This window comes from Nerophis ophidion, linkage group LG27 (assembly GCF_033978795.1).
Source record: "Nerophis ophidion isolate RoL-2023_Sa linkage group LG27, RoL_Noph_v1.0, whole genome shotgun sequence".
Lineage (NCBI taxonomy): Eukaryota > Metazoa > Chordata > Actinopteri > Syngnathiformes > Syngnathidae > Nerophis > Nerophis ophidion.
The window spans coordinates 27,556,694-27,584,635 of NC_084637.1; the positions used below are offsets into that span (position 1 = coordinate 27,556,694).

Consider the following 27,942-nt stretch of genomic DNA (forward strand, 5'->3'; position numbering starts at 1 on the left):
GAGCGACAGGTGATTAGATAAAAAGGCCCAGGTGGGCCTTCTACGTACCTGTCGCTGATTTTGAGGCCGGTCCTGGCAACATCCCGCTTTGCTGCAGGCCACGCCCCCTCCACAGTTAGCTTCAGAATAACAACGTTATTACAAAGAATAAGAGACTTATTAGACTCTGAAAATGTTGGTCTTACTTAAAAATGCATGCGTTTAGATGTGTTCAGTGTTAAAAAAAATTATTATATGGCTCTTAGGGAAATATATTTTAAAATATTTGGTTTCTTGGCTCTCTCAGCCAAAAAGGTTCCCGACCCCTGCTCTAGAGCCAGATGCAGAGATAAATCTTAGCTGACATTTCTTAACACGATAAGTAATGAATAATTCCGTTGATAATCACAGTGTCAAAAATAACGTTCAAATTATAAAACATTCTCATGCATTTTAATCCAACCATCCGTTTTCTACCGCACCTGTTCAAGATGTCGCATTAATGGTAAGACGTATTGTGAAGTGAAGTGAATTATATTTATATAGCGCTTTTCTCTAGTGACTCAAAGCGCTTTACATAGTGAAACCCAATATCTAAGTTACATTTAAACCAGTGTGGGTGGCACTGGGAGCAGGTGGGTAAAGTGTCTTGCCCAAGGACACAACGGCAGTGACTAGGATGGCAGAAGCGGGAATCGAACCTGCAACCCTCAAGTTACTGGCACGGCCACTCTACCAACCGAGCTTTGCCGCCCCGTATTATATGTATTATTGGTTAACTTTTATAATAACAAAGTTGTTAAAAAGAACAAAAGACTTATTATACTCTACAATTGTTGGTCATACTTAAAAATGCACAAATTTAGTTGTATTCATCCCATCCATCCATTTTCTACCGCTTATTCCCTTTCGGGGTCGCGGGGGGCGCTGGCGCCTATCTCAGCTACAATCGGGCAGAAGGCGGGGTACACCCTGGACAAGTCGCCACCTCATCGCAGGGCTTGGTTGTATTCAGTGTTGAAAAATACATTGTGAAATATTTGGCTTATTTGGCTCTCTCAGCCAAAAAGGTTCCAGACCCCTGTCCCCTGCAGCTTGGATGATTCCTTAAAATGTTCCAGTTCCATTCCCACATTTAAAAAACACTTTAAGACCAATGTCTTGAAAAAATATATCACTCTTGAATTAACATTGTAGTTAATACTATGATTAATGTTCATTAAAAATTAAACATGAGATATAAATAATAATAGGAGTACAATTGTTTGTATATATTGTATATATAATTAGTGCAAAGGTCTATATGTACACAGGGATATTTCACATGCCTGTACTGTGTATAAAGTTGAACTACGTTCATGTTGTTTATAATAAGTTGTGCAAAGGACTTTTTATAACTTTCGGAAGTTTATTTTGTACTTGAAATTGTTTATAGGGTTAGGCGCAATAAGTGTTTAACTTCAGCCTAAACCCTTTCGGTCTGTAACATTTTTTTATTTTCAATCTATGAATGTACAACTTTTTATTTTCAATCTATGAATGTACAAAACTATCTGCGTTGGCCCTGCGATGAGGTGGCGACTTGTCCAGGGTGTACCCCGCCTTCCGCCCGATTGTAGCTGTGATAGGCGCCAGCGCCCCCCGCAACCCCGAAAGGGAATAAGCGGTAGAAAATGGATGGAAATGGAATGTACAACTGTTTTTTTTGCTTTGTTGACCATTGACCGAAGAACAATAAACTTAAACGTTTACATGTGGAAAAAATAAATTAATCAAAAAAAAATAAATAAATAAAAAATATATATATATATCCATCCATTTTCTACCGCTAATTCCCTTTTGGGGTCGCGGGGGGCGCTGGCGCCTATCTCAGCTCCAATCGGGCGGAAGGCGGGGTACACCCTGGACAAGTCGCCACCTCATCGCAGGGCCAACGCAGACAGACAACAGTCACACTCACATTCACACACTAGGGCCAATTTAGTGTTGCCAATCAACCTATCCCCATATATATATATTATTGGAGGACATTTAGATGTTTAGTTGACACACCTAAAGTGCCTCACACATGTCTGTGTTGGAACAGAGACAGGGGGATACTGCTACCGGGTAAAAGTCACAGTGGTAGAGCTCCTCGTTTGTAAATAGCAGCGAGTCTCGAAGGAAGATGAAGACGGCTTTCAGGATGAAGGAGGCGAACAGCTGGATGTGAATGTGGTTCCTGGTACAGTGCAGCTTCCTGAGCAAACACACACACACACACATGTCTCAGTGTCTATAGCGAGGGGGGCGGGGCTGGCGTGTCTCACCTAAACAGACAGAAAATGGTGATGGCGACGACAAGAGAGATGAGGGAGAGCGCGTATCCGGCGGTGTACATCGTCTTCACGTAGGAGAAGTACAAGTAGGAATGGTGGGACTGGGAAAGGGAAGGAGAGCGTCACTAGACAAAGGTGGGGTGACGTCCACGTGATGCTGGCGTGCAGGTGTGTCAACCTCGGAGAGAAAGAGGAGCGTGTCGTTGAAGGAGTAGCCGCACGCATCTTGGTGTGGGATGAGGAGGTCCGTCCAACCACTGGCTGTACAGTTGCGGTACACTCTTCCTACAAAATATACATTATTATTCAAACTCAAGGCCCGGAGGCCTCGTCTGGCCCGCCACTTCATTTTAAGCTGGGCCGACACAACATTTTACCGTGGACCGCCACTTACTGTACAAACCCCGTTTCCATATGAGTTGGGAAATTGTGTTAGATGTAAATATAAACAGAATACAATGATTTGCAAATCATTTTCAACCCATATTCAGTTGAATGCACTACAAATACAAGATATTTGATGTTTTTTTTTTCAAATAATAATTAACTTAGAATTTCATGGTTGCAACACATGCCAAAGTAGTTGGGAAAGGGCATGTTCACCACTGTGTTACATCACCTTTTCTTTTACCAACACTCAATAAACGTTTGGGAACTGAGGAAACCAATTTTTTTGAAGCTTTGAAAGTGGAATTCTTTCCCATTCTTGTTTTATGTAGAGCAGTGGTTCTCAACCTTTTTCTAGTTACGTACCCCCTGTGAACATTTTTTTAATTCAAGTACCCCTTAATCAGAGCAAAGCATTTTTGGTTGAAAAAAAAAGAGATAAAGAAGTAAAATACAGCACTATGTCATCAGTTTTTGATTTATTAAATGGTATAACAGAAAATATTGCTCATTTGTAGTGGTCTTTCTTGAACTATTTGGAAAAAAAGATATAAAATTAACTAAAAAGTTGTTAAAAAAAATAAACAAGTGATTCAATTATAAATAAAAATATTTTGGTTGATCAAGCGGCCGTGCCAGCAACTTGAGGGTTGCAGGTTCGATTCCCGCCCCTGCCATCCTAGTCACTGCTGTTGTTTCCTTGGGCAAGACACTTTACCCACCTGCTTCCAGTGCCACCCACACTGGTTTAAATATAACTTAAAAATTGGGTTTCACTATGTAAAGCGCTTTGAGTCACTAGAGAAAAAGCGCCATATAAATGTAATTCACTTCACTTCTACACATAGAAGTAATCATCAATTTAAAGTGCCCTCTTTGGGGATTGTAATAGAGATCCATCTGGATTCATGAACTTCATTCTAAACATTTCTTCACAAAAAAAAAAAAAAAATCTTTAACATCAATATTTATGGAACATGTCCACAAAAAATCTAACTGTCAACACTGAATATTGCATTGTTGTATTTTTTTCACCGTTTATGAACTTATATTCATATTTTGTTGAAGTATTATTCAATGAATAAAATTATAAAGGATTTTTGAATTGTTGCTATTTTTAGAATATTTAAAAAAAATCTCAAGTACCCCCAGGGGTACGCGTACCCCCATTGGAGAACCACTGATGTAGAGCTTCAGTCGTTCAACAGTCCGGGGTCTCCGCTGTCGTATTTTACGATTCATAATGCGCCACACATTTTTGATGGGAGACAAGTCTGGACTGCAGGCGGGCCAGTATAGTACTCGCACTCTTTTTTTACAAAGCCACCCTGTGCTGAATGTGGCTTGGGATTGTCTTGCTGAAATAAGCAGGAGCGTCCATAAAAAAGACGGCGCTTAGATGGCAGCATATATTGTTCCAAAACCTGTATGTACCTTTCAGCATTAATTGTGCCTTCACAGATGTGTAAGTTACCCTTGCCTTGTAGACTAATGCACCCCCATACCATCACAGATGCTGACTTTTCAACTTTGCGTCGATAACAGTCTGGATGGTTCGCTTCCCCTTCGGTCCGTATGACACAATGTCGAATATTTCCAAAAACAATTTGAAACGTGGACTTGTCAGACCACAGAACACTTCTACTTTGCATCAGTCCATCTTAGATGATCTCGGCCGGCGGCGTTTCTGGATGTTGTTGATAAATGGCTTTCGCTTTGCATAGTAGAGCTTTAACTTGCATTTACAGATGTAGTGACAAACTTTATCTAGTGACAGTGGTTTTCTGAAGAGTTCCTGAGCTCATGTGGTGATATCCTTTAGAGATTGATGTCGGTTTTGTAGCATATTCCATTGAATATGGGTTGAAAATGATTTGCAAATCGTTGTGTTCCTTTTATATTTACATCTAACACAATTTCCCAACTCATATGGAAACGGGGTTTGTATATGTGGTCCGCTTCATCAGTGTTTTTCAACCTTTTTCATTGAAAAAATCTAATCATTTTGTTTCTTCAATTTAAAAATAGCCGACCGTTTTTTTCCCCCTACTCTGGGATTATATTCCCAGTTTTGATCTCGGACGTCTGGTCACTTATAGCATATGAGAATATTCTATTACTGTTGAAACTTTTATTAGTAGATTGCACAGTACAGTACATATTCCGTACAATTGACCACTAAATGGTAACACCCCAATAAGTTTTTCAACTTGTTTAAGTCGGAGACTACGTTAATCAATTCATGGTAAGCAAACTATGAATAATAAAACACGCCAAAAGTGTGTCCTTTATCATAGCTACATATATGACAAAAAAACAGGTGAAAATCAGTGGTATTCAGCGAGGTAAGATGAATTAAATGCGCTGAGAGTTCATTGCTCCTGACAAATGAATTGCACTGAGTGGAGCGGATCACCACTCCAAGATGGCGGCCCCGCGTCTCGTCAGTGCCGATGCTACGTCTACTTCAGTGGTTCTTAACCTGGGTTCGATCGAACCCTAGGGGTTCGGTGAGTCGGCCTCCGGGGTTCGGTGGAGGTCAAGCCACACCCGACTCATTGTGTATATCAAACTTGGGCAAATTAAGGCCCCGGGGCCACATGCGGCCCGTTAAGCTTTTCAATCTGGCCCACCGGACATTCCCAATTTTTTTTTTAAATCTTTAGGATGGAAAGTGTAGCTGCCATTATGATGTGCACTCATGTTTTATAATGATCGTAAGTCCTGAACTATACAAAGTATTTCAATGGTTGAAATCTGCACTGTTGCATGATATACTAGTTATCTAATTAATTACTTTGGTCATCTAAGTAACAGCAGCTCAGACCAGGGATTAAGCAGTCTGGGTGGGGAGTGATTCCAGAGCCTATAATGCGGGTGTCAGGGACAGACGCGGAAGGAGATTTTTACAATATATTCATGTATATCCGATTTTAGGTGTTTTTTTGTTGTTGTTTTATTTACCATTTGCATTCATATTGCGCTGTTTGTTGCATTTTTGGGGGGGTTGGGGAGGAGGTGTGGTTGGGGGCGTGGTTTGGGGGCGTGGTTAAAAGGGGACGAGTATAATTCACCAACTCGAGTATTCCACATATATATATATATGTATGAAATACTTGACTTTCAATGAATTCTAGCTATATATATGTATTTTATTATATATATAAATAAAAGAAACAGTTGAATTTCAGACGGCACCTATCAAATCCACAGTAATAAAAACACAGTTGTTCTACTAACTGTACTGTGCTTGCTGGTTACTAAAAAAAACAACAACAACACTTACCTTTAACTATTTGAGTAACCTTTGTTCTGCCATTTGCGTACTGGCAAAGATCACTTGCCGTTAGGTGCACAACACCACGTAAATCGTTGGCCAATCAAAAAGCAACCCCATAACACTATAGCCAACATTCACCAGGAGATGGCAACAGACAACATAGAATAAATCTATTACAGACGGCGTCGCCATGGCTGTAACTTCCTCGTTCTTCTGCTTCGTCTCCTTGTGTGTGCAGTTCTTTATTAAAATCCATAGATATTGTAACGTGATTGGGCAGGCAAGCTGTTTATATAACAGGAAAGCGGACGTGAAAACAGGCTGTCCCCACTCATGTCCGCAAGGAGCTGGAGTGAGCGTGAATTTCGGGAGTCTCTCCGGGAGGGTTGGCAAGTATGGTTGTGAGTTCATGCACTGTGTTGGTTTTGTTCTTTGAACAAGGATTCGTTCATGCACGGTTCCTTTTGTGCACCAGTAAAAAAAAATCATATAACTTTGTCTTGAATTTGAAAAAACATTTTATTTTTCACTAAAGAAGGGTTCGGTGAGTGCGCGTATGAAACTGGTGGGGTTCGGTACCTCCAACAAGGTTAAGAACCACTGGTCTACTTATAAGATGTCTATGGTGCCAAGTAGTGGTATATAGCAAACGTGTACTTACCCTCTGCATTGAACACCTCTGGACATGCTTGAGAGACAGTTTCCCCAATGGAAGCAGGAGGCCAGCAATTCAGATCGTCCCACATCCCCTTACAGTGTACACTCATATTGGTTTCTTCAGTGGAAAAAAAACATATTTTTACAGTTACCACATTTACTATGAAGGTGTGGCTAAAACAAAAAATAGCTGCAGGACATGTCATGGCCGCTAGAGGTCACTGAATCACCACGTCAGATTTTCCTTTGAGCGCACATTATTTACAAACCTCGTTTCCATATGAGTTGGGAAATTGTGTTAGATGTAAATATAAACAGAATACAATGATTTGCAAATCCTTTTCAACCCATCTTCACTTGAATATGCTACAAAGACAACATATTTGATGTTCAAACTGATAGACATCTTTTTTTTTTTGTAAATAATCATCAACTTTAGAATTTGATGCCAGCAACGTGACAAAGAAGTTGGAAAAGGTGGCAGTAAATACTGATAAAGTTGAGGAATACTCATTAAACACTTATTTGGAACATCCCACAGGTGTGCAGGCTAATTGGGAAAAGCTGGGTGCCATGATTGGGTATAAAAGCAGCTTCCGTGAAATGCTCAGTCATTCACAAGCAAGGATGGGGCGAAGGTCACCATTTTGTCAACAAATGCGTGAGCAAATAGTCAAACAGTTTAAGAACAACATTTCTCAACGGTCTATTGCAAGGACTTTAGGAATTTCACCATCTACGGTCCGTAATACCGTCAAAAGGTTCAGAGAATCTGGAGAAATCACTGAACATAAGCGATGATATAACGGACTTTCGTTACCTAAGGCGGTACTGCATCAAAAAGCGACATCGGTGTGTAAAGGATATCGCCACATGGGCTCAGGAACACTTCAGAAAACCACTGTCAGTAACTAAAGTTTGTCGCTACACCTGGAAGTGCAAGTTAACGCTTTACTATGCAAAGCCAAAGCCATTTACTAACGACACCCAGAAACGCCGCCGGCTCCTCTGGGCCCGATTTCAGCTAAGATGGACTGATGCAAAGTGGAAAAGTGTTCTGTGGTCTGACGAGTCCACATTTTGAATTGTTTTTTGGAAACGATGAACGTCATGTCTTCTGGACCGAAGAGGAAAAGAACCATCAGGACTATTCTAGGTGCAAAGTTGAAAAGCCAGCATCTGTGATGGTATGGGGGTGCATTAGTGCCCAAGGCATGGGTGACTTACACATCTGTGAAGGCACCATTAATGCTGAAAGTCACTTGTTACAACAGTGTGGCTTAAAAGTAAAAGAGTGCGGGTACTAGACTGGCCTGCCTGTAGTCCAGACCTGTCTCCCATTGGAAGTGTGTGGCGCATTATGAAGCCTAAAATACCACAACGGAGACCCCGGACTGTTGAACAACTTAAGCTGTACATAAAACAAGAATGGGAAAGAATTCCACCTGAAAAGCTTCAAAAATGTGTCTCCTCAGTTCCAAAAGGTTGTTGGAGTGTTGTCAAAAGAAAAGGTGATGTAACACAGTGGTGAACATGCCCTTTCCCAACTACTTTGGCACGTGTCGCAGCCATGAAATTCTTAAAAAAAAATTATGAGTTTGAACATCAAATATCTTGTCTTTGTAGTGCATTCAACTGAATATGGGTTGAAAATGATTTACAAATCATTGCATTACGTTTATATTTACATCTAACACAATTTCCCAACTGATATGGAAACGGGGTTTGTATACTGAGTTTATTAAAACAATAATGAAAGTTTTAACTTCATGTCTTACCTTGTATGATGAGCGATTTGAATCGTTGTAGATCGCTCATGCACTTTTCTTCTTCCTTCACGAGGTGGACGTGAGGATGGCAACCCGATAACCATTTTGCCTGCAAATAAAACAACAGAATTATGCATATTTTTTAATGTTTATTATTATTTTTTTTTTTTTATAAATTCGGAAAAAGTCACCTGTGGTATCAGTAGCACGCCAACCAGTCCGGCTTTTTTCATCGTGCCTGGATTTAATTAAGACCGGAATATTATAATATACTAATTGGTATGTCACCTACATGCGCATGAGCGTGCACTGAAAGTTAATAAAGAAAGACCTTTTGGAATTCTGACTTTCTGACGTCAAAGTAGAAATAATGAATATCATTTATGGTGTTTTACCTTTCAAAATAATACTGCTTGCACCCACACATGCTCATTTAATGCAACCCATTCAAGATAAATTACTAAATTGAAAATTTAAAGTTGTTATTTAACTAATAAAAATCACGTTGTACCTGTTTAACGTAAGCACACGTTGTCGAACAGTAAGCGGGATGTATTTTATTGTGAAAATAAATAGTGAACTTTCAGGATTTATTTTAAAAGTTGCACGGACTTTACAGTCATCTGCCATTGGGCCACACGCCCTTGAAACTCCGCCTCTTTAGAGCAGCCTGTCACCATGACAACAACATTGTTTGTGGGGTCCCAAAAAAAAAAAAAGGTGGCCAAATGAAATGCCGGTCACATAGAATCAGATTTTTCCTTTTTTTGTCCTTCGAGAATTAAACTCAACAAATGGGCGAGTCAACATTTCTTCATTCTCCAAACAACGTGAGAAAAGCACATGTACTGAGTTGCTGCTGTGTGAGTAAAACAAAACAACAACAAAATGATTAATTACGACAGGCATAAAATGAAATGGACGTCTGTCTTTGATGTAGACCGCGCGACGACAGATGACGATGAAAACATGACCGCAAGAAGTTCAAATATAAATATCTCACGGTAACTTCGTTTTTATTTCATTATTCAAGTTAACTTGTACTTAAAAAAAACAACAACATAGGGCCGAATTCCATTGTTGTTCTTTTCTCGCCATAGATGGGGCACCTGTGTTAAAATGGCGTCAGTCAAGCCAGGTAGTTATGTTACAAGCAAAATTACTCGTCTTAGCTTTTGTGATAAAACTACCAATGTTTGCTGCACATTAATGATATTTCACTGCATATATGTGCTGTTTGGGTCGAATTATGAAGTGTGGGTTCCAGTAATATATGCAGTACAATTAATTAAAGGCTTACTGAAATGAGATTTTCTTATTTAAACGGGAATAGCAGGTCCATTCTATGTGTCATACTTGATCATTTCGCGATATTGCCATGTTTTTGCTGAAAGGATTTAGTAGAGAACATCGTAGCTTTTGGTCGCTAATAAAAAAGCCTTGCCTGTACCGGAAGTAGCAGACGATGTGCGCGTGACGTCACGGGTTGTGGAGGTCCTCACATCTGAACATTGTTTACAATCATGGCCACCCGCAGCTAGAGCGATTCGGACCGAGAAAGCGACGATTTCCCCATTAATTTGAGTGAGGATGAAAGATTTGTGGATGAGGATAGTGAGAGTGAAGGACTAGAAGAAGAAAAAAGACGAGGGCAGTGGGAACGTTTCAGATATTATTAGACACATTTACTCGGATAATTCTGGAAAATCCCTTATCTGCTTATTGTGTTACTAGATAGATAGATAGATAGTACTTTATTGATTCCTTCAGGAGAGTTCCTTCAGGAAAATTAAAACCAGTGTTTTAGTGAGATTATATAGTCATACCTGAAAGTCGGAGGGGTGTGGTGACCGCCAGTGTCTCTGAAGGAAGCCACGGCGGAGCCAAGAAAGTCGCAGCTGCCTCTTTGACAGCTGCAGGAGGAACGACACAAGCTCTGCTCATGTTTACGGTAAGAGCCGACTTAATACCACCATTTTCTCACCGAAACCTGCCGGTTTATGTGTTATAGGGAACCATGTTTGCTTGACCGCTCTGTTCCATAGTAAAGCTTCACCATCAGCTTTCGGGAATGTAAACAAGGAAATACCGGCTGTGTTTGTGTGGCTAAAGGCGGTCGCAATACACCGCTTCCCACCTACATCTTTCTTCATTGACGTCTCCATTATTAATTGAACAAATTGCAAAAGATTCAGCAAGACAGATGTCCAGAATACTGTGTAATTATGCGATTAAAGCAGACGACTTACAGCCGCTACAATCCGTGACGTCACGCGCACGCGTCATCATACGTGTCATCATACCGCAACATTTTCAACAGGATACTTAGCGCAAAATTTAAAATTGCAATTTAGTAAACTAAAAAGGCCGTATTGGCATGTGTTGCAAAGTTAATATTTCATCATTGATATATAAACTATAGGACCGCGTGGTCGGTAGTAGTGGGTTTCAGTAGGCCTTTAATAATGAACGTACCAATTACTTGGCGTTATTGCTTGTGCTTTGCTGCAGCAGATGTTAAAATATTTTGACTAGTTAACATATATATATATATATATATATATATATATATATACACACACTATATTGTCAAAAGTATCTGGCCACACCTGCCTTGACTCACTTGAAGTGCCATCCCATTTCTACCCATAGGGTTCAATATGATGTCGGTCTACCTTTTGCAGCTATTACAGCTTCAACTCTTCTGGGAAGGCTGTCCACAAGGTTGCGGAGTGTGTTTATAGGAAATTTCCACCGTTCTTCCCAAAGCGCACTGATGTTAGTCGAGTTCAAGTCAGGACTCTGTACAGGCCAGTCAAGTTCATGCACACTCTGGAATGCCCTCCCGGTAACAGTTCGAGATGCTACCTCAGTAGAAGCATTTAAGTCTCATCTTAAAACTCATCTGTATACTCTAGCCTTTAAATAGACCTCCTTTTTAGACCAGTTTATCTGCCGCTTCTTTTCTTTCTCCTATGTCCCCCCCTCCCTTGTGGAGGGGGTCCGGTCCGATGACCATGGATGAAGTACTGACTGTCCAGAGTCGAGACCCAGGATGGACCGCTCGTCGGGACCCAGGATGGACCGCTCGCCTGTATCGGTTGGGGACATCTCTACGCTGCTGATCCGCTTGAGATGGTTTCCTGTGGACGGGACTCTCACTGCTGTCTTGGAGCCACTATGGATTGAACTTTCACAGTATCATGTTAGACCCGCTCGACATCCATTGCTTTCGGTCCCCTAGAGGGGGGGGGGGGTTGCCCACATCTGAGGTCCTCTCCAAGGTTTCTCATAGTCAGCATTGTCACTGGCGTCCCACTGAATGTGAATTCTCCCTGCCCACTGGGTGTGAGTTTTCCTTGCCCTTTTGTGGGTTCTTCCGAGGATGTTGTAGTCGTAATGATTTGTGCAGTCCTTTGAGACATTTGTGATTTGGGGCTATATAAATAAACATTGATTGATTGATTGATTGAGACTCTGTCATCCATGTCTTTATGGACCTTGCTTTTTGCACTGGTGCACAGTCATGTTAGAAGAGGAAGGGGCCCGCTCCACACTGTTCCCACAAAATTGGGAGCATGGAATTGTTCAAAAAACATTTACTATCATGGAGCATTCAAAGTTCCTTTCACTGGAATTAAGAGGCCAAGCCCAATTCCTGAAAAACAATTCCACACCATAACTCCTCCTCCACCAAATTTCACACTTGGCACAATGCAGTCTGAAATGTACCGTTCTCTTGGCAACCTCCAAAACCAGACTGGTCCATCAGAATGTCAAATGGAAAAGCATGATTCATCACTCCAGAGAAAGCTTTTTCCACTGCTCTAGAGTCCAGTGGCTACGTGCTTTAAACCAGTGGTCTCCAACCTTTTTGTATCCGCGGACCGGTAAACGCTTAATAATTTGTCCCGCGGCCCTGGGGCGTGTGGGGCTCCTTTTTTTTTTTTTTCTTTGTCATGAAAAAGGGACGTTTTTGTCATGAAAAAGGGAGGTTTTTCTGGTTGGTGCACTAATTGTAAGTGTATATTGTGTTTTTTATGTTGATTTAATAAAATAAAAAAAAGAAAATTGTATATTTTTTAATAAAAATGAATAAAAAAAAATTCTGCGGCCGGGTACCAATCGGGCCACGGCCCGGTACTGGGCCGCGGCCCGGTGGTTGGGGACCACTGCTTTAAACCACTGCATCCAACGGTTTGCATTGGACTTGGGGACGTATGGCCTAGATGCAGATGCTTGGCCATGGAAACCCATTCCATGAAGCTGTACTGTACGTGGGCTAATTGGAAGGTAACATGAGGTTTGGAGCTCTGTAGCAACTGATTGTGCAGAAAGTCGACGACCTCTCTGCACTATGCGCTTCAGCATGTGCTGACCCCTCTGTCAGTTAATGTGGCCTACCACTTTGTGGCTGAGTTGCTGTTGTTCCCCAAACGCTTTACTTTTTTCTTATAATAAAGCCGACGGTTGACTTTGGAATATTTAGGAGCGAAGACTTTTCACGACTGGATTTGTTGCACAGGTGGCAACCTATGACAGTTTCATGCTGGAAATCACTGAGCTCCCGAGAGTGGCCCATTCTTTCACAAATGTTTGTAGAAACATTCTCCATGCCTAAGTGCTTGATTTTATACACCTGTGGCCGGGCCAAGTGATTAGGACACATGATTATCATCATTTGGATGGGTGGCCTAATAATTTTGGCAATATAGTGTATATATTTCGTGGCTATTTAACTTCATGGTGTAAGTGTAATTGTGGCATGTGCACTCTTGGTGGCTAATTGTGAAATATGTAATGACACAGGTGTCAAATTCAAGGCTCGCGGACCCGATTTGGCCGGCCACGTCATATATCTGGCACGCGAAAGCCTGGAAATAACGTGTGTCATTAAAGTACTTAAAAATGAAATATGATTAAAAATAAAGAAATAAATGCATTTTAAAAAATGAATCATTTAAAAAAAATAATCAATTACTTAAACTTTTACCTAAATGAATTAGTTTGATCAATTTTGACAGAGAATTATGATTAGTGCATGACTTGCATATATTGTAAACATTAATATTATCTGATCATGCGTCAAATATATACTGTATTTCAAAATCATCCTTCTACTATCCAGGTGAGAAGCATGATTTATCATTTAGAATTAACTTTCACCAGCTCGGAGGCACTGTGTGATCAAAAATAATGTCTGCGTTAGCGCTTATAATAACAATATTGCTAATACTTGGTTAATATTTGGGTCTCAAGGTGTAAATTGAGTATTGTGAGCGGTTTTTGGATGTTTTTTAGAGGGCTTTATGGGCACAATAGTGTGCTCTCATTAGTGGCATTGTTAGCCACCTATACCTGCTATATTTTACAAATTACAATACAAAAAGAAAAACATGTTTTCTTGTCTTGCATAGGGATCCCAAAAAATATGCAGTTCCCCTTTAACACATTTAGTCAGGTGGTTGAAACATGGTTCTGAAATAAATACTTCATGCGGCCCAGACTTTCCCTCCAGCAGCCTTCGGGTAAATTGAGTTTGAGACCCCTGCTCATCTGTCTTCCAGCCGCCTGTCGCCTTTGTCGTTTGGCTGACCCTTGAACCCCGGGAGAATGGCGCTTTCTGCCCCGCTGCTGCACGCAGACACCCTCGGAAGTGGAACACCGCCACCTCTGAGACAACTGGTAGAGAAAGGAGGGAGCAGAGTGCCAAACCATCTACTGGAATCCAGTATGTATGAAGTAGAGATCCACCAATTATTGGCCGGGCCAGTCATCAGCACATATATTTTGCATTTTGACGTATATCAATATCAGCCATTTTTGTTGTACAACTACATCAGCAGGTCCAATATATAAACATCGATACCAATATTTTGTATTTTAAAAAATACCTAATTGGTGACCTGGATTAGTGGTTCTCAAACGTCTTTCACCAAGTACCACCTCAGAAAACACTTGGCTCTCCAAGTAGATAAATAGATAGATAGATAAATAGATAGATAGATAGTACTTTATTTATTCCTTCAGCAGAGTTCCTTCAGGAAAATTAAAATACCACCATAACATCAAAATGCAGTAGCGTAGTAGGCCTAAGTATTCATTAAAAACAAGGCAGAAGTTGTATTTAATAAGTATATTTAACATTTTTTGGCCACTGTAACATTAAACACAGTTTGAACAGTAACACTGTGTTTGAATATTTATGTGATTCATTGGTGCATACCACTATTGGTTCCCTGTACCGCATTTTGAGAATCACTGACATAGATAAATGATAACCGCTTGCCCTACATGAGAAAAAAATAAATTTTTACTAAAGCCCGAGGGGAGCTACATAAGGTGGTTCGGGTAATTTGGAGCCAGATGAGGTGGTTCGGGCATCTGGTAAGGATGCCACCCGAGCGCCTCCCTAGGGAGGTGTGTAGGGCACGTCCAACCGGTAGGAGGCCACGGGGAAGACCCAAGACACGTTGGGAAGACTATGTCTCCCGGCTGGCCTGGGAACGCCTCGGGATCCCCCGGGAAGAGCTAGACGAAGTGGCTGGGGAGAGGGAAGTCTGGGCTTCCCTGCTTAGGCTGCTTCCCCTGCGACCCGACCTCGGATAAGTGGAAGAAGATGGATGGATGGATGGAATTTATCCATTTAAGAATAAAACATACTTTCAGTAACAATAATTTTCCCGAAAATATGCTTTGATAAATTTGACAAGCCATTTATTTGAGTTCTTGCTTACCTGTCAAAACTTCCAATTTTTGCCAGGTTATCCAGTTTTTGTCCTTCTTTCCTGGCATCTTCCTGTTATCGTTTTGCTACTGCAGATATCGAGTCGATCAACAAGCCTGCGTACGCAACACTCGTCGTGGGCTCTTTAAAAAAGCATGCGGTGCTTTAGGTTCCTTGATTCAATCAAATAACCCGATAGAGATGGATGGACATGAGGACGACAGAAAATATATCCCTGACAAAAATCGTGAAAATATCTTGCCAAATAGTAGATATGTTATACTATAAAAGTATAGCGCAGCAGCTGACAGACACATTCTTATACTTTCTGTAAGATCCAGGAAGAAATCATGCAGCTTGAAAAATGTCTCAACAATAAGCTCCATGACGGAGCCTAGAATTATTTAATTAAATGTTGGTAATATTTCAGGGTTCCTCACAAGGAATCCTCACAATGTATTCAATCCATAAACTGATATAAATGGTGAGTTATTCTTATGTAAAGAAATCCCGTATTTTCATACATTTTCACAGGAGATTTCCCATTTTTTGAAATGAAAAAGTCGATGCTCCTCTTAGAAACACGAAGAAACACTACATTTGCGCCACATAAAACTTTTGGTAGTTACGGTTCTGATGTTTCCTTAAAACTTAAAGCCTTGTCCAGCTGTTTACTGACGTCCCATATTTTTACGGACTATAAAGCACACCTGTATATAAGAGGCACTCACTGAATTTGAGAAGAAACATATTTTTACATCAATTAGCTGCATCAGACTATAAGGTACAGATATATACATTGTGGAAGAGTCGTAGGAAAAAAGTTGTGACCGTATGGCATAGTGGGTAGAGCGGCCGTGCCAGAAACCTGAGGGTTTCAGGTTTGCTCCCCGCCTCTTGACATCCAAATCGCTGCCGTTGTGTCCTTGGCCCCGGTGCCGCTCACACTAGTGAATGAATGATGAATGAATGATAGTTGATGGTCAGAGGGGCCAGAGGCGCAAACTGGCAGCCTCGCTTCCGTCAGTCTACCCCAGGGCAGCTGTGGCTACAAATGTAGCTTACCACCACCATGTTTGAATGAATGACGGGTTCCCACTTTTCTGTGAGCGCTTTGAGTATTTAATAATAGAAAAGCGCGATATAAAATCTAATCCATTATTTTAATTATTATGTTTAGCTAACTTTTACTACAAATTAATGTCTACTAATAATCGTTATCGACCCTGAAAAAAAAAACTGTATCCTCGATCTCCAGTATGAAGTATATTTGGTATTTGTATAGTGTTTTGTATATTTGTATAGTTATTGGTTATTAGTTTTATTAGATAGAAGTTTGTATATTTCAATTCTTAGTTTTATCTTTATTACCTCTTGTGTAATTTATTTTTTATCCCTTATTTGTTCCCACTACCACACCTTAAATTGGAGTCCTTAATCTTGTTATATGCAAATATACTGACAATAAAGTCCATTCTATTGTATTCCATGAAGATATAAAACATTTCATTGGGTGCATTTTGTTATTTTTTAGGTTTTTCCACCGTCCGTACTGTTGTTTACTAAACAGAAGGGAACACAACGTTGTACAATGCAACTCATGTATTTCTCTCTTTTTTTTTTTAAACCAAATATAGAAGTCTATTTCAAAGAGAAAAGCAACAGCCTCATCGAAGTGGATCCTCCTGAAATCCATTTCACCGGCTTCAAGCTGGAAAAGGACTACGCGAGGATTGTGGTGAGAAAAAAAAAACACTCCAATTTGGTGTTGCACTGTAATTTATTCCAGTTTCTTAATTTCGAGAAAGCATTAAATGGAGAATTAGGTCTCATTTGAAAATCCCCTTGTTTTGGGTTCAAGGAAATAGAAATGAATTTCTCATCATATATGCTTGATGAATGTGGATGTAAGCATGGAGAATATCTAAATGCTTCTCTCAAGTGCCCACGATGAATTTTAAATGAACCGTTTTGCCCTATTCTTTAGAAACTAATCAACATCTCTTCGCGAGTGCTGAATATTCATATCATCCCCACCCAGTCCAAGCACTTCCGAACAACCTACGCCAAAAAGGTACTCGTCTTCTAAATTGCTTAGTAAGTTAAAGAGTTTTACTTTGTTCATTTTGTCTGATCTGACTTCCATCAAGTGTCGGCTCATTCCTGGCCTCGCCTACACAGTGAAGGTCAGATTCTGTCCCCACGAGTGGGCGCGTGTCTCCGACTGTATTCGGGTTCACTGTGAGGTGAGCGCCCGACTGCGACGACAAGCGCTTTGAGATCTTCCATTTTTTCATGACTCATGCCTCCCTCTCATCCTCCATGTCTGCTCCCTCGGTCTGCACCCCTTTCAAGGCTGACCAGAACCTCCTAATTCCCGTTTACGCTTACCCTTCCACTGCCCATGTCCAAGTCCCGCCACGCATTGACTTACCACCTACACCACTTGGAGAGAGGTGTGTGTCACAATTTGTGTTTGAGCGTGCACTTTCCTTATAAAGGAATCCACATGTGTGTGTTCCTTCTTGCAGTGTTAGCCATGTCATTCCACTGAGCTGCAGATCTCCCAATAATTTGGAGTTCCAAGTGGACCTGATTGAGCCGAATGAGGCTTTCTCCATCTCCCCACTCTCAGGTACTGTAGAAAGAACTTGATGTAGCGCCCCCTGCCTTGTTCCCCCAGCCCAGCGCAGTAAAAACAACCAATCTTAGTCGCAGCTGTGCTGTGTTTTCTCCAAACCACTTAAGTGTCTGTTGTGTATTTATTACATCCTAGTAGAGGAAGCCTGCACTTTACACACACTAACCTTGTTTAGGATCTGGGAACCGTCAGCTCTTGATGTTGGCACTTGACCAGATGGGTCAACAAAAGATTGTTTTCATCCCTTTTAAATAAAAGTCAATGGTTATTTGTTATCTCCTTCAAATATATGAATGCAAACAAACCTGTGTTAGTAGCCCCCCGTTCTATGCCTGGGCCAATAAAAGAAAATGAACTCCATAACTGAACCCGCATTGGCTATGTTTCCATTGCAGTTGTTCGCTAAATAAAAGCGGTATTTCTAAAAGCACATTTGTGTTTCCAACAAAGTGTGTTTTGCGTTATGAGCGGTAGCTCTCTTAAAATCTCATCCCCCATTCTGTTGTCGTGACGTCAATAGAAGACGAAGGCAGCGGGTGATCGCTCAAAGGCAGCGTCCTCATTGCGGGTCGACCATTATTCCCGGGAAGGGACCCCTGGGACAGCCTGGTGCGGCGGTGGCGGTTTGTAAGCGAGACCAAGACGGCTGGTCTGCCCTAGTTTTCCTGCTTTGGCGCCCCGCCAGTTCTGTGTTTAAGTTACCTGTAAATGCGGGAAAAAAAAGGGGTTTACATTGTGCTTTTCCAAAACACTTCAATATCAAAAGGTCTCAAAAACACCCTCATGAGAGCACAAAAGATGTTTTTGTGATATTTGAGAGGTTTTTTTTAATATGGGCGTTTCTATTATCCGTTTCTTGTTGCGATATTTACGTTTTGCACATTTCTAAAGGTAATGGAAACGCAGCTAGCGATAATTGCCGTGTCTGTGTGTGTTTATTTTCTTTGTCTGTTGCTTCCAATCAGGGTGCATGGGGTTTCACTCTGTATCTCTTTCAGCACCCGAGCACGGTTATTCAATAGATCTATTTAATTATCGCGGTGAACCAGAGCTGTAAATACATGAACATGTCATATCACTGTTATCGTGACAAAAACTATCACGGCCATCCTTATAATCGCTGAGTGTGCTCAAAAAGTACTTATAAACACACTAAAATCTTTTGACCAAGTTATTACTTTTTTTAACTTTAAAAAAATGGACACCTTAATTGAAAAGCCACTGTTTTGCATGTTTTTGTGTTTCTTTTGCGTCACTGAACACACACGAATCTTTTGACTGAGATATTTTTTTTAATAACGTTTAAAAAATGGACACCTTATTTTAGAAATGCCACTATTTTGCATTTTTTGTGTGTTTCTTACGTCACTGATAGTGTGTTAGTCTTTGTATCCTATCATTTTTCATGACGAAGCTCTTATTGTTTTGAATTCTGGTACTGTAGCAGTTAAAAATGTGTAGCAAATAAAATGTATTATTATCATTTGGCAGGCGTTGTGGCGTCCTACTCGGTTACGCAGTCCTTGAACGTACCGTAAAACCACGTCCATCTCACATTCCTCTGAGTAAAGAGCGTGTACTCTGTCCTAGGAGAGCACAGCCTGTAGGTTCAATGTGCACAATTTAATATCTTTGTGTTTAAAATAAGTTTAAAATGGCGTACGGATATTGTTCGACAGCTTCTGGAAGGCACAGGTCAAATCCCGAAGCTGCTAGTCGTAATCGACAGTGTGACCAAAGCCTGTGAGCGCAGCCAGTGTGGATGCAATCTTTTTCTGCGGGGTTCATGTTGGCCAGTAGATTTCTCACACATCGGCTTAGTCCGGTAGGACCCCAACACAGAGCCAAAAATAAGTAAGAATATTAACCAAAAAGCGCACTCAAAAAGGAGAGGAAGAATATAACTAAAGATGCGGAGAAGTAACTGCTTTGCCAGAGAGCGAGTGCTTTTGTCCACGCAGCCAACCTTGCTTCGCGACATCCGTTTTTTTCCTACGAAGAAAAGTAAACAAAAGTGAACGTTTTATCAAACTTATTTAAAAAAAAAATCTCGATTAGGTGTCTATCGCGATATATATTGATATTGTTTTATCGCCCAGCCCTTTATAAGCCTTTCCTATTACAGTCGCAACCTAGCTCAAAAATGTATGGCCGGATTGTGATGAAACTTTCAGGGAATGTCAGAAATAGAATAAGGAGCAAGAATTTTTTTTTTTTTAATTTTTTTTTTTTTTTTTTTTGAAAGATTCTTTACTATTGGAAGATAGGGCCTGGTAGAAGCATTTTATAGTTACCGTATTTTTCGGAGTATAAGTCGCTCCGGAGAATACGTCGCACCTGCCGAAAATGCATAACAAAGAAGGAAAAAACATATATAAGTCGCACTGGAGTATACGTCACATTTTTGGGGGAAATTTATTTGATAAAACCCAACACCAAGAATAGACATTTGAAAGGCAATTTAAAATAAAGAATAGTGAAAAACAGGCTGAATAAGTGTACGTTATATGATGCATAAATAACCAACTGAGAAGGTGCCTGGTATGTTAACGTAGCATATTATGGTAAGAGTCATTCAAATAACTAACAGGCCTAGTGGTTAGAGTGTCCCATTACCTCTCTGCTTGGCACTCAGCATCAAGGGTTGGAATTGGGTTAAATCACCACAAATTATTCCCGGACGCGGCACCGCTGCTGCCCACTGCTCCCCTCACCTCCCAGGGGGTGAACAAGCGGATGGGTCAAATGCAGAGGACAAATTTCGCCACACCTAGTGTGTGTGTGTGTGTGTGTGTGTGTGTGTGTGTGTGTGTGTGTGTGACAATCATTGGTACTTTTACTTAATATAGAACGTGCTATACGTTTACCAAACAATCTGTCACTCCTAATCGCTAAATCCGATGAAATCCTATACGTCTAGTCTCTTACGTGAATGAGCTAAATAATATTATTTGATATTTTACGGTAACGTGTTATTAATTTCACACATAAGTCGCTCCTGAGTATAAGTCGCACCCCCGACCAAACTCTGAAAAAAACTGTGACTTATAGTCCGCAAAATACGGTACCTACTCCAGGAGGTCACTTAATTGTTGCTTTTGGTCTGTCTGTCATTTCGTTAGCAAAATTCTTTAAGAATTATAGGGGCATTCTCATGAAACCTTTAGGAAAATTCTGAAATGGGATAAGGGACAACTATAGTTGTGATCAAAATTATTCGACCCCCACACAATTTTGGTGTTTTAGCAAGTTGGACATTTATTCCGTATTTTTTTATAGTCATGTCAAATAGAGATGCATTAAATAGACAGATGCAACTTGAATTACACTATTATATTTTGTAACATACCAAACAGTGTCATTTCTCCTAATATCTCATTGAGAAAATTATTCAACCCCTTGAAGATCATAACTCTTAAGAACAGAATTTGAATAAGGTATTTTCAATCAGGTGTTGAAAACACCTGTAAATGTGATTAGAACCATAACAAGCAACGATTAAACTGATTGAAAAAGAAGGTGACGCTCAGCTTCTTGTAGATGGTCAATGGTGTATTTGCAACATGGTGAAGTCCAGGGAGTGGTCAAAGAAGTCAAGAGAGGAGGTAATTTCTCTTCATAAGAAAGGATATGGATATAAGAAAATAGCAAAGACATTACTCATTTCAAGAGACACAGTTGGGAGCATAATTCGCAAGTTTAAAGCTAAAGGCACAGTGGAAACACTACCTGGGCGTGGTAGAAAGAGGATGCTGTGTGCGTACAGTGGTGAAAACCCCCCGGGTAACAGCTGAGGAACTACAACAGGACATTGCAGAGGGGGGAACGCAGGTTTCGTCCCAGATAATAAGGCGCACACTACCAGGCACGAGAAAAATAGACTCCACTATGCCAAAAATCATCTGGACAAAGCCCAAAGGTTTTGGGAAACTGTTCTATGGAGTGATGAGATAAAACTGGAACTCTTTGGGCCTATGAATCAACGTTATGTCTGGAGGAGAAAAAATGAAGCTTACAAAGAGAAGAACACCTTTCCTACTGTTACGCATGGTGGGGGGTCAATCATACTCTGGGGCTGTTTCTCTGCCTCAGGTACCGGGAATCTCCAGCGCGTTCAAGGCATTATGAATTCTATTTCCTAGCAGGATATATTAGCTGCAAATGTCATGAAGTCAGTGACGAAGCTGAGGCTTGGGAGACGTTGGACCTTCCAACAGGACAAGGATCCCAAGCATACCTCCAAATCAACATCAGAGTGGTTGCAGAAGAAGGGCTGGAAGACTCTGGAGTGGCCTTCACAGTCGCCAGACCTAAATCCTATAGAAAAGCTGTGGTGGGACTTGAAGAAGGCAGTTGCAGCACGCAAGCCCAAGAATATGAATGAACTGGAGGCCTTTGCCCAAGAGGAATGGGCTAAAATACCTGTAGATGTTTGCAAGAAGCTTGTGTCCGGTTATGTATCACGTTTGAAGGATGTCATTACTGCCAAAGGGTGTTCTACTAAGTACTAAAGATGCATGTAACTAGGGTGTTGAATCATTTTGTCAATGAGATATTAAGAAAAATTTCCTTTTTTGGTATTTTGTAAAATACAGTGTTACAATTTAAGTTGCATTTGTCTATTTGACACATCTTTATTTGATATGACTATAAACAAAATACGGAATAAATGTCCAACTTGCTAAAACACCAAAATTGTGTGGAGGTTGAATAATTTTGATCACAACTGTAATGCGATTTTGCGGATGATCCAGTTAGTTTCTATTATGTTCATTTATGTTACAAGTTTCCACTTCTGTGTGTTTATGCTAGCGGCCTATTAGAGACAACGACAGTGAATGATTGACAGGAGTGTTCACTTGTTTCTGTCGTTCCGCTATTGAAAACTCAAAGAGTGGTTGCTCCAAACAGACTTGACTGTATTCTGTTGTGTGCGTATACATAAATGTCGTTTAATGGCGACCAGTCTAGTGTTGTTTGCCTTTTGTTCCAAGTAGGCTGGGATACCCTCCAGTTTTTTTTTAAATAACTTTTTGACCATGTCTTTGTGCTGCAGGTGTGATTCCAGCCAATGGTCAAGCGATGATCACCGTTACCTTCAAACCCTGCCGCTATGAGACTAGTCAGGTCACTGTGCGGCTAGTTGTCACACAGTTTAACACAAAATCCTACCTCTGTACCATTACTGGAAGCTCCGCCCCTCTCCTCGCTTTCAGGTATTAATTACCAAATTTCAAAGGGGAATTGAATTCACTTGGGTCCACCAGAAACCCGCAGCAGCAGGACCGAAAATCACCTTGCATGACTTCATCTATTTTCATCAGATGTTTCATTGTGTTCCCACGAGAAAGAGGAAGCTATCCATCACATGCAGCTGCTCCATCCACAACACTACCTTGATGTTATCTCAGTCCCAAAGTTAATAATTTATTAGTGGCTGCTGCATCGTGTCCAATGATGTGCAGCCAAAGAAGCCAAAAAGTAACCAAATACTAGATAAGAAATGTATGTTTTCATTCATTTCTTAATCAATCCTCCAGCTCACTTTATGAGATATAAATCTTACTCTGGACAGCGCTATCTATTTCAATGTTTATTCCATTATTCCTTTGCCGGATAGGGAGACGGATCATCGGGGCACGTCTGCTAAAAGTAAAGGATCTTTACCAGCCATCCAGGTGTCTTCTCAGAGTAAAACACAAAGTCCAGCCAAACAAAAGTCCACCAAGGATGACGTCAAAGCAAAGGTAATGAATGAGCATTGATTGATTGATTGAAACTTTTATTAGTAGATTGCACAGTACAGTACATATTCCGTGCAATTGACCACTAATTGGTAACACCCGAATACGTTTTTCAACACGTTAATCAATTCATGGTACAAATATATACTATCAGCATAATACAGTCATCACACAAGTTAATCATCATAGTATATACATTGTATTATTTACAATCCGGGGTTGGGATGAGGAGCTTTGGTTGATATCAGTACTTCAGTCATCAACAATTGCATCAACAGAGAAATGGATATTGAAACAGTGTAGGTCTTACTTAATAGGATATGTACAGCCAGCAGAGAACATAGTGAGTTCAGATAGCATAAGAACAAGTATATACATTAGAAATGCATTTGATTATTTACATTAGGTTGTTTATAATCCAGGGAGATGGGATGAGAATGGATGAGGGTATTAGTAAAGGGTTGAAGTTGCCTGGAGGTGTTGTTTTAGAGCGGCTTTGAAGGAGGATAGAGATGCACTTACTTTTACACCTGTTGGGAGTGCATTCCACATTGATGTGGCATAGAAAGAGAATGAGTTAAGACCTTTGTTAGATCGGAATCTGGGTTTAACATGGTTTGTGGCGCTCCCCCTTGTGTTATGGTTATGGCAGTCATAGGAAGGAAGTAGTTTGACATGTATTTCGGTATCAGGGAGGTGTAGCGGATTTTATAGACTAGGCTCAGTGCAAGTTGTTTTACTCTGTCCTCCACCCTGAGCCAGCCCACTTTGGAGAAGTGGGTAGGAGTGAGGTGTGATATGGGGTGGAGGTCTGAAAGTAACTGGACTAGCTTGTTCTGGGATGTTTGGAGTCTAGATTTGAGGGTTTTGGAGGTGCTGGGGTACCAGGAGGTGCAGGCGTAATCGAAAAAGGGTTGAATGAGAGTTCCCGCTAGAATCCTCAAGGTCCTTTTGTTGACCAGAGAGGAGATTCTGTAGAGGAATCTTGTTCTTTGGTTGACCTTTTTGATTACCCTGGTTGCCATTTTATCACAGGAAAGATTGGCCTCTAGAATGGAACCTAGGTAGGTGATCTCATCCTTCCTGGTGATAACAATGTCACCCACTTTTATAGTAAAGTCACTGACTTTCTAAGGGTTGATATGGGACCCAAATTGGATGGATTCTATTTTACCTAAGTGTATGGATAGCTTGTTGTCAGCGAGCCAGGTGCAAATATTAAGGAGTTCAACACTGAGGATTTGTTCTACTTATGACTTGTCCTTGCCGGATACCAGCAGGGCCGAGTCATCCGCAAACAGGAACAATTCACAGTGGCATGCTGATTGCATGTCATTTACGTATATTAGGAACAGTAAAGGTCCTAGTATACTGCCTTGGGGGACTCCACAGCTTACTGAGAGGGGAGGGGACAAGGTGCCGTTCACCTCTACCACCTGTTTCCTCCCCTCCAAGTAAGATTGCATCCAGCTCGATGAGGTTTTATCGAATCTGATTGCTCTGAGCTTATCCAACAGTATAGCGTGGTTAACGGTGTCAAAGGCCTTCTGAATGTCTAGCATGACCATGCCGCAGTATTTGCCCGCGTCCACCTTATGTTTGATGTGGTCGGTCAGATAGAGAAGCACATTCATTATTTTATAAAAGTTGGAGCTGTCTAGGGATGGGTAGCTTTCATTTGAACTGATACGGTACCTGGAAAATTGAAACACAACGTTATTATTTACTGGTACTTTTGCGTATGTATATTTGTTTAAGAATAACGTTTTTTTATTCATTTAACAGGGAGCTGATAATAATATAATTCAGCCGTCCAGGTGTTATATATTGTTTTTTTTTTACCCTTCTTAATCCCGTTTGTAAGTATGCATTTATTTAAATTCGTCTTTGTTGTGTTACTGTTGCCAGGGAGTAGTCTTGACGAGGGGTAGGCGATACTGTGAATGTTGGTATCACTCCAATACTAAGTAATTGTAGGGATAGTATTGCCGGTACCAATATCAATTATGATACTTCTTACAAAGTCCTGGTCTAACAGTTTTGTTAATTTGACAATAGTTAGTTGATTAAGATAAAACACAGTACAAAGATTGTATGCAAATAAATATATTTGTCTTACCTAAATACAACAATGTAAAGTAATGCAACATTTTTATTAATAGCAAACATAATTACCAAATAATATTTTACTCTCCACATCCCTTTTTGTTAAAACGTCACTACAAGGTAGCGCAAAATAAATGAAAAAACTGTACCGTCAGACTGCTTTCAGTGCTGACTCTTCTGCTCTCTATGGCAGGGCAGGGAGGAGCAAAGTGTGCCTGGGTTAATGGGAGAGACGGCGAGACAGCGGTGAACAGATGGAATAGGATAAACGAAAACTCTTAGGAAATTTAAGTCATTTGCTGGACATATGACGTCGTGAAACTGCAACAAAAATATCAATGTTGTTAAAAAAAAAAGTATTGATCTGATAACAATACTCTTCTTGATATCATATTATAGATATTTGGATCAATACGCCCACCCCTAGTGTTTGCTATTAGGTTGAATGTGCCACTCTTATCTTTTGTTTAATCATAACATAGTGTTCATACTGTAAGTATTGTACCTATTGCACATCAACTGTTAGATTGTAACTTACACCTTTGTTACAGTTTTTGTTAACAAATTAGGAGTTGTTGTAATCGCCACGTACAATCGCTACTGTTAACCAGTACAGGAGAGAAAGTCTACTGGAGGGCCACGGATCATTTATGGAGAAGTACCAGTCTGGATAAGGTGCTAGCTGACCTGAGTAGTGACCGACGGTGAATCACTCTTCCACGCACAACTGTGGGCTGACCTGACTGAGCCCGGAAAAAGATCCCCCCTGTGACTAACTGTTGGCTTCCTGATGGACCGGACTGCCACATTATTTATTATTTTAACAATTACGGAATTATACACACTCGAAATTCATTGCAGTCGATCAAGGGGGGTCCGTTCGTCTGCGATCCCTTTTAAAGGTTTCTTCCTTTTCCCCGGTTGGGGTCTTTTCACATTTTTTTTGCCCGTACGTTGGCTTAGATCAGGGGACGTTGGGAGTTTGGGAAGCACTTTGAGACTTGTGATTAAGGGCTATATAAGTACAATTTGATTGATTGATTAACAGTAGCATTTATATGGCTAGCCAATGTATACTGGCATCGTTTTAGCACATTTTAAAAAGCAAAGCCTTACTTTTGATGGCTTTCTATCAGGCATACTTGCTTTTGTTGGCATGGAAAATTGCAACCTTACCGAAAGGCAACCCGCTATAAATACGCTTAATTGCCCTCCAAGTGCAACGGGGTGTAACATCAAGTATCAAAATATGGTACGGTTTGATTTTGTGTAAATTCGGTTGTTACCTTTTTAAAAGTACAACATTTGGTACCCATCCCTAGAGCGGTCACTGATTTCCTGATTGCCTGCTATTACAATATGCTACTGTATTGTCCCCAAGAAGAAATTGATTTCTCTCTCTCGCTCTTGCAACATGCAAATTATCCTGAAGGTGGCACCAAAACCTCTGGTGGATGCCTCCACCCACACAGGTGTGGCAAAGTTACTGCAAAAGGACCTCAGCAAACTTTGCCCTGAACTCCAAAGTGAGGGTAAGTGCACTGGGAGGATTGCCTGACATGCTGTGTCAGAATACTGGACCAACAGTATTGTGTAGTTGTGGAACTTATGTGAGACAAACCCAGTGTTGCCATTCTCTTAGTCAAATGTCTTTTGTGCTTGTTAGATCTGCTGAACAGGCAGAAAAAGGAAGCACTCTTCCTGAAAAAGGTTCAACAGAATGTTAAGGAAGAGCAAACCAATCGCCTGCGAGTGTAAGTTCAACCATTATCCTCTTCTTCTTTAAAAATTTTAAACACTTTTTAAATTATGTCCCTGTTGCTGGTAGTGTAGAGGTTCATACAGTTGACTTCCGTGCAGTCTGCTCAGTGACTGACGCAATTTCTTTAACATCCTCCCAAAACAGTGGAATCCTTTAAAGGGGACCTATTATGCAAAACCAACCTTTATTTATATATATATATATATATATATATATATATATATATATATATATATATATATATATATATATATAAATGTGTGAAGAAGGAGCTGAGCCGGAAGGCAAAGCTCTCAATTTACCGGTCGATCTACGTTCCCATCCTCACCTATGGTCATGAGCTTTGGGTCATGACCGAAAGGATAAGATCACGGGTACAAGCGGCCGAATTGAGTTTCCTCCGCCGGGTGGCGGGGCTCTCCCTTAGAGATAGGGTGAGAAGCTCTGCCATCCGGGAGGAACTCAAAGTAAAGCCGCTGCTGCTCCACATCGAGAGGAGCCAGATGAGGTGGCTCGGGCATCTGGTCAGGATGCCACCCGAACGCCTCCCTAGGGAGGTGTTTAGGGCACGT

General features: G+C 40.8%; 2 protein-coding genes across 8 annotated transcripts in view; one reads left to right on the forward strand and one right to left on the reverse strand.

Moving 5' to 3' along the window:
* sctr (secretin receptor) overlaps nucleotides 1-8,700 on the reverse strand; it is a 17,489-nt gene extending 8,789 nt beyond the window's left edge. The window contains exons 1-6 of the mRNA XM_061889891.1: nucleotides 8,582-8,700; nucleotides 8,400-8,499; nucleotides 6,626-6,739; nucleotides 2,476-2,582; nucleotides 2,289-2,398; nucleotides 2,086-2,218 (exon numbers count right to left, since the gene is read on the reverse strand). Coding sequence (XP_061745875.1) covers nucleotides 2,086-2,218; nucleotides 2,289-2,398; nucleotides 2,476-2,582; nucleotides 6,626-6,739; nucleotides 8,400-8,499; nucleotides 8,582-8,623 — 606 coding nt within the window. The 5' untranslated portion in view covers nucleotides 8,624-8,700. The remainder of the gene's footprint in view (nucleotides 1-2,085; nucleotides 2,219-2,288; nucleotides 2,399-2,475; nucleotides 2,583-6,625; nucleotides 6,740-8,399; nucleotides 8,500-8,581) is intronic.
* Nucleotides 1-27,942, forward strand: part of cfap221 (cilia and flagella associated protein 221) — a 60,681-nt gene that overhangs the window by 9,450 nt on the left and 23,289 nt on the right. For 3 of the 7 annotated variants that reach the window (XM_061889889.1, XM_061889882.1, XM_061889884.1), the window contains 10 exons: nucleotides 13,958-14,121; nucleotides 16,755-16,855; nucleotides 17,105-17,191; nucleotides 17,268-17,363; nucleotides 17,473-17,573; nucleotides 17,649-17,752; nucleotides 22,815-22,974; nucleotides 23,379-23,505; nucleotides 27,041-27,140; nucleotides 27,275-27,362. In XM_061889889.1, coding sequence (XP_061745873.1) covers nucleotides 14,004-14,121; nucleotides 16,755-16,855; nucleotides 17,105-17,191; nucleotides 17,268-17,363; nucleotides 17,473-17,573; nucleotides 17,649-17,752; nucleotides 22,815-22,974; nucleotides 23,379-23,505; nucleotides 27,041-27,140; nucleotides 27,275-27,362 — 1,082 coding nt within the window. In that variant the 5' untranslated portion in view covers nucleotides 13,958-14,003. Of the gene's footprint in view, nucleotides 1-9,126; nucleotides 9,254-9,296; nucleotides 9,395-9,490; nucleotides 9,529-10,258; nucleotides 10,342-13,957; nucleotides 14,122-16,754; nucleotides 16,856-17,104; nucleotides 17,192-17,267; nucleotides 17,364-17,472; nucleotides 17,574-17,648; nucleotides 17,753-22,814; nucleotides 22,975-23,378; nucleotides 23,506-27,040; nucleotides 27,141-27,274; nucleotides 27,363-27,942 lie in introns of those variants that run through there. The other 4 variants (XM_061889885.1, XM_061889887.1, XM_061889888.1 and 1 more) reach the window with 4 other exon arrangements.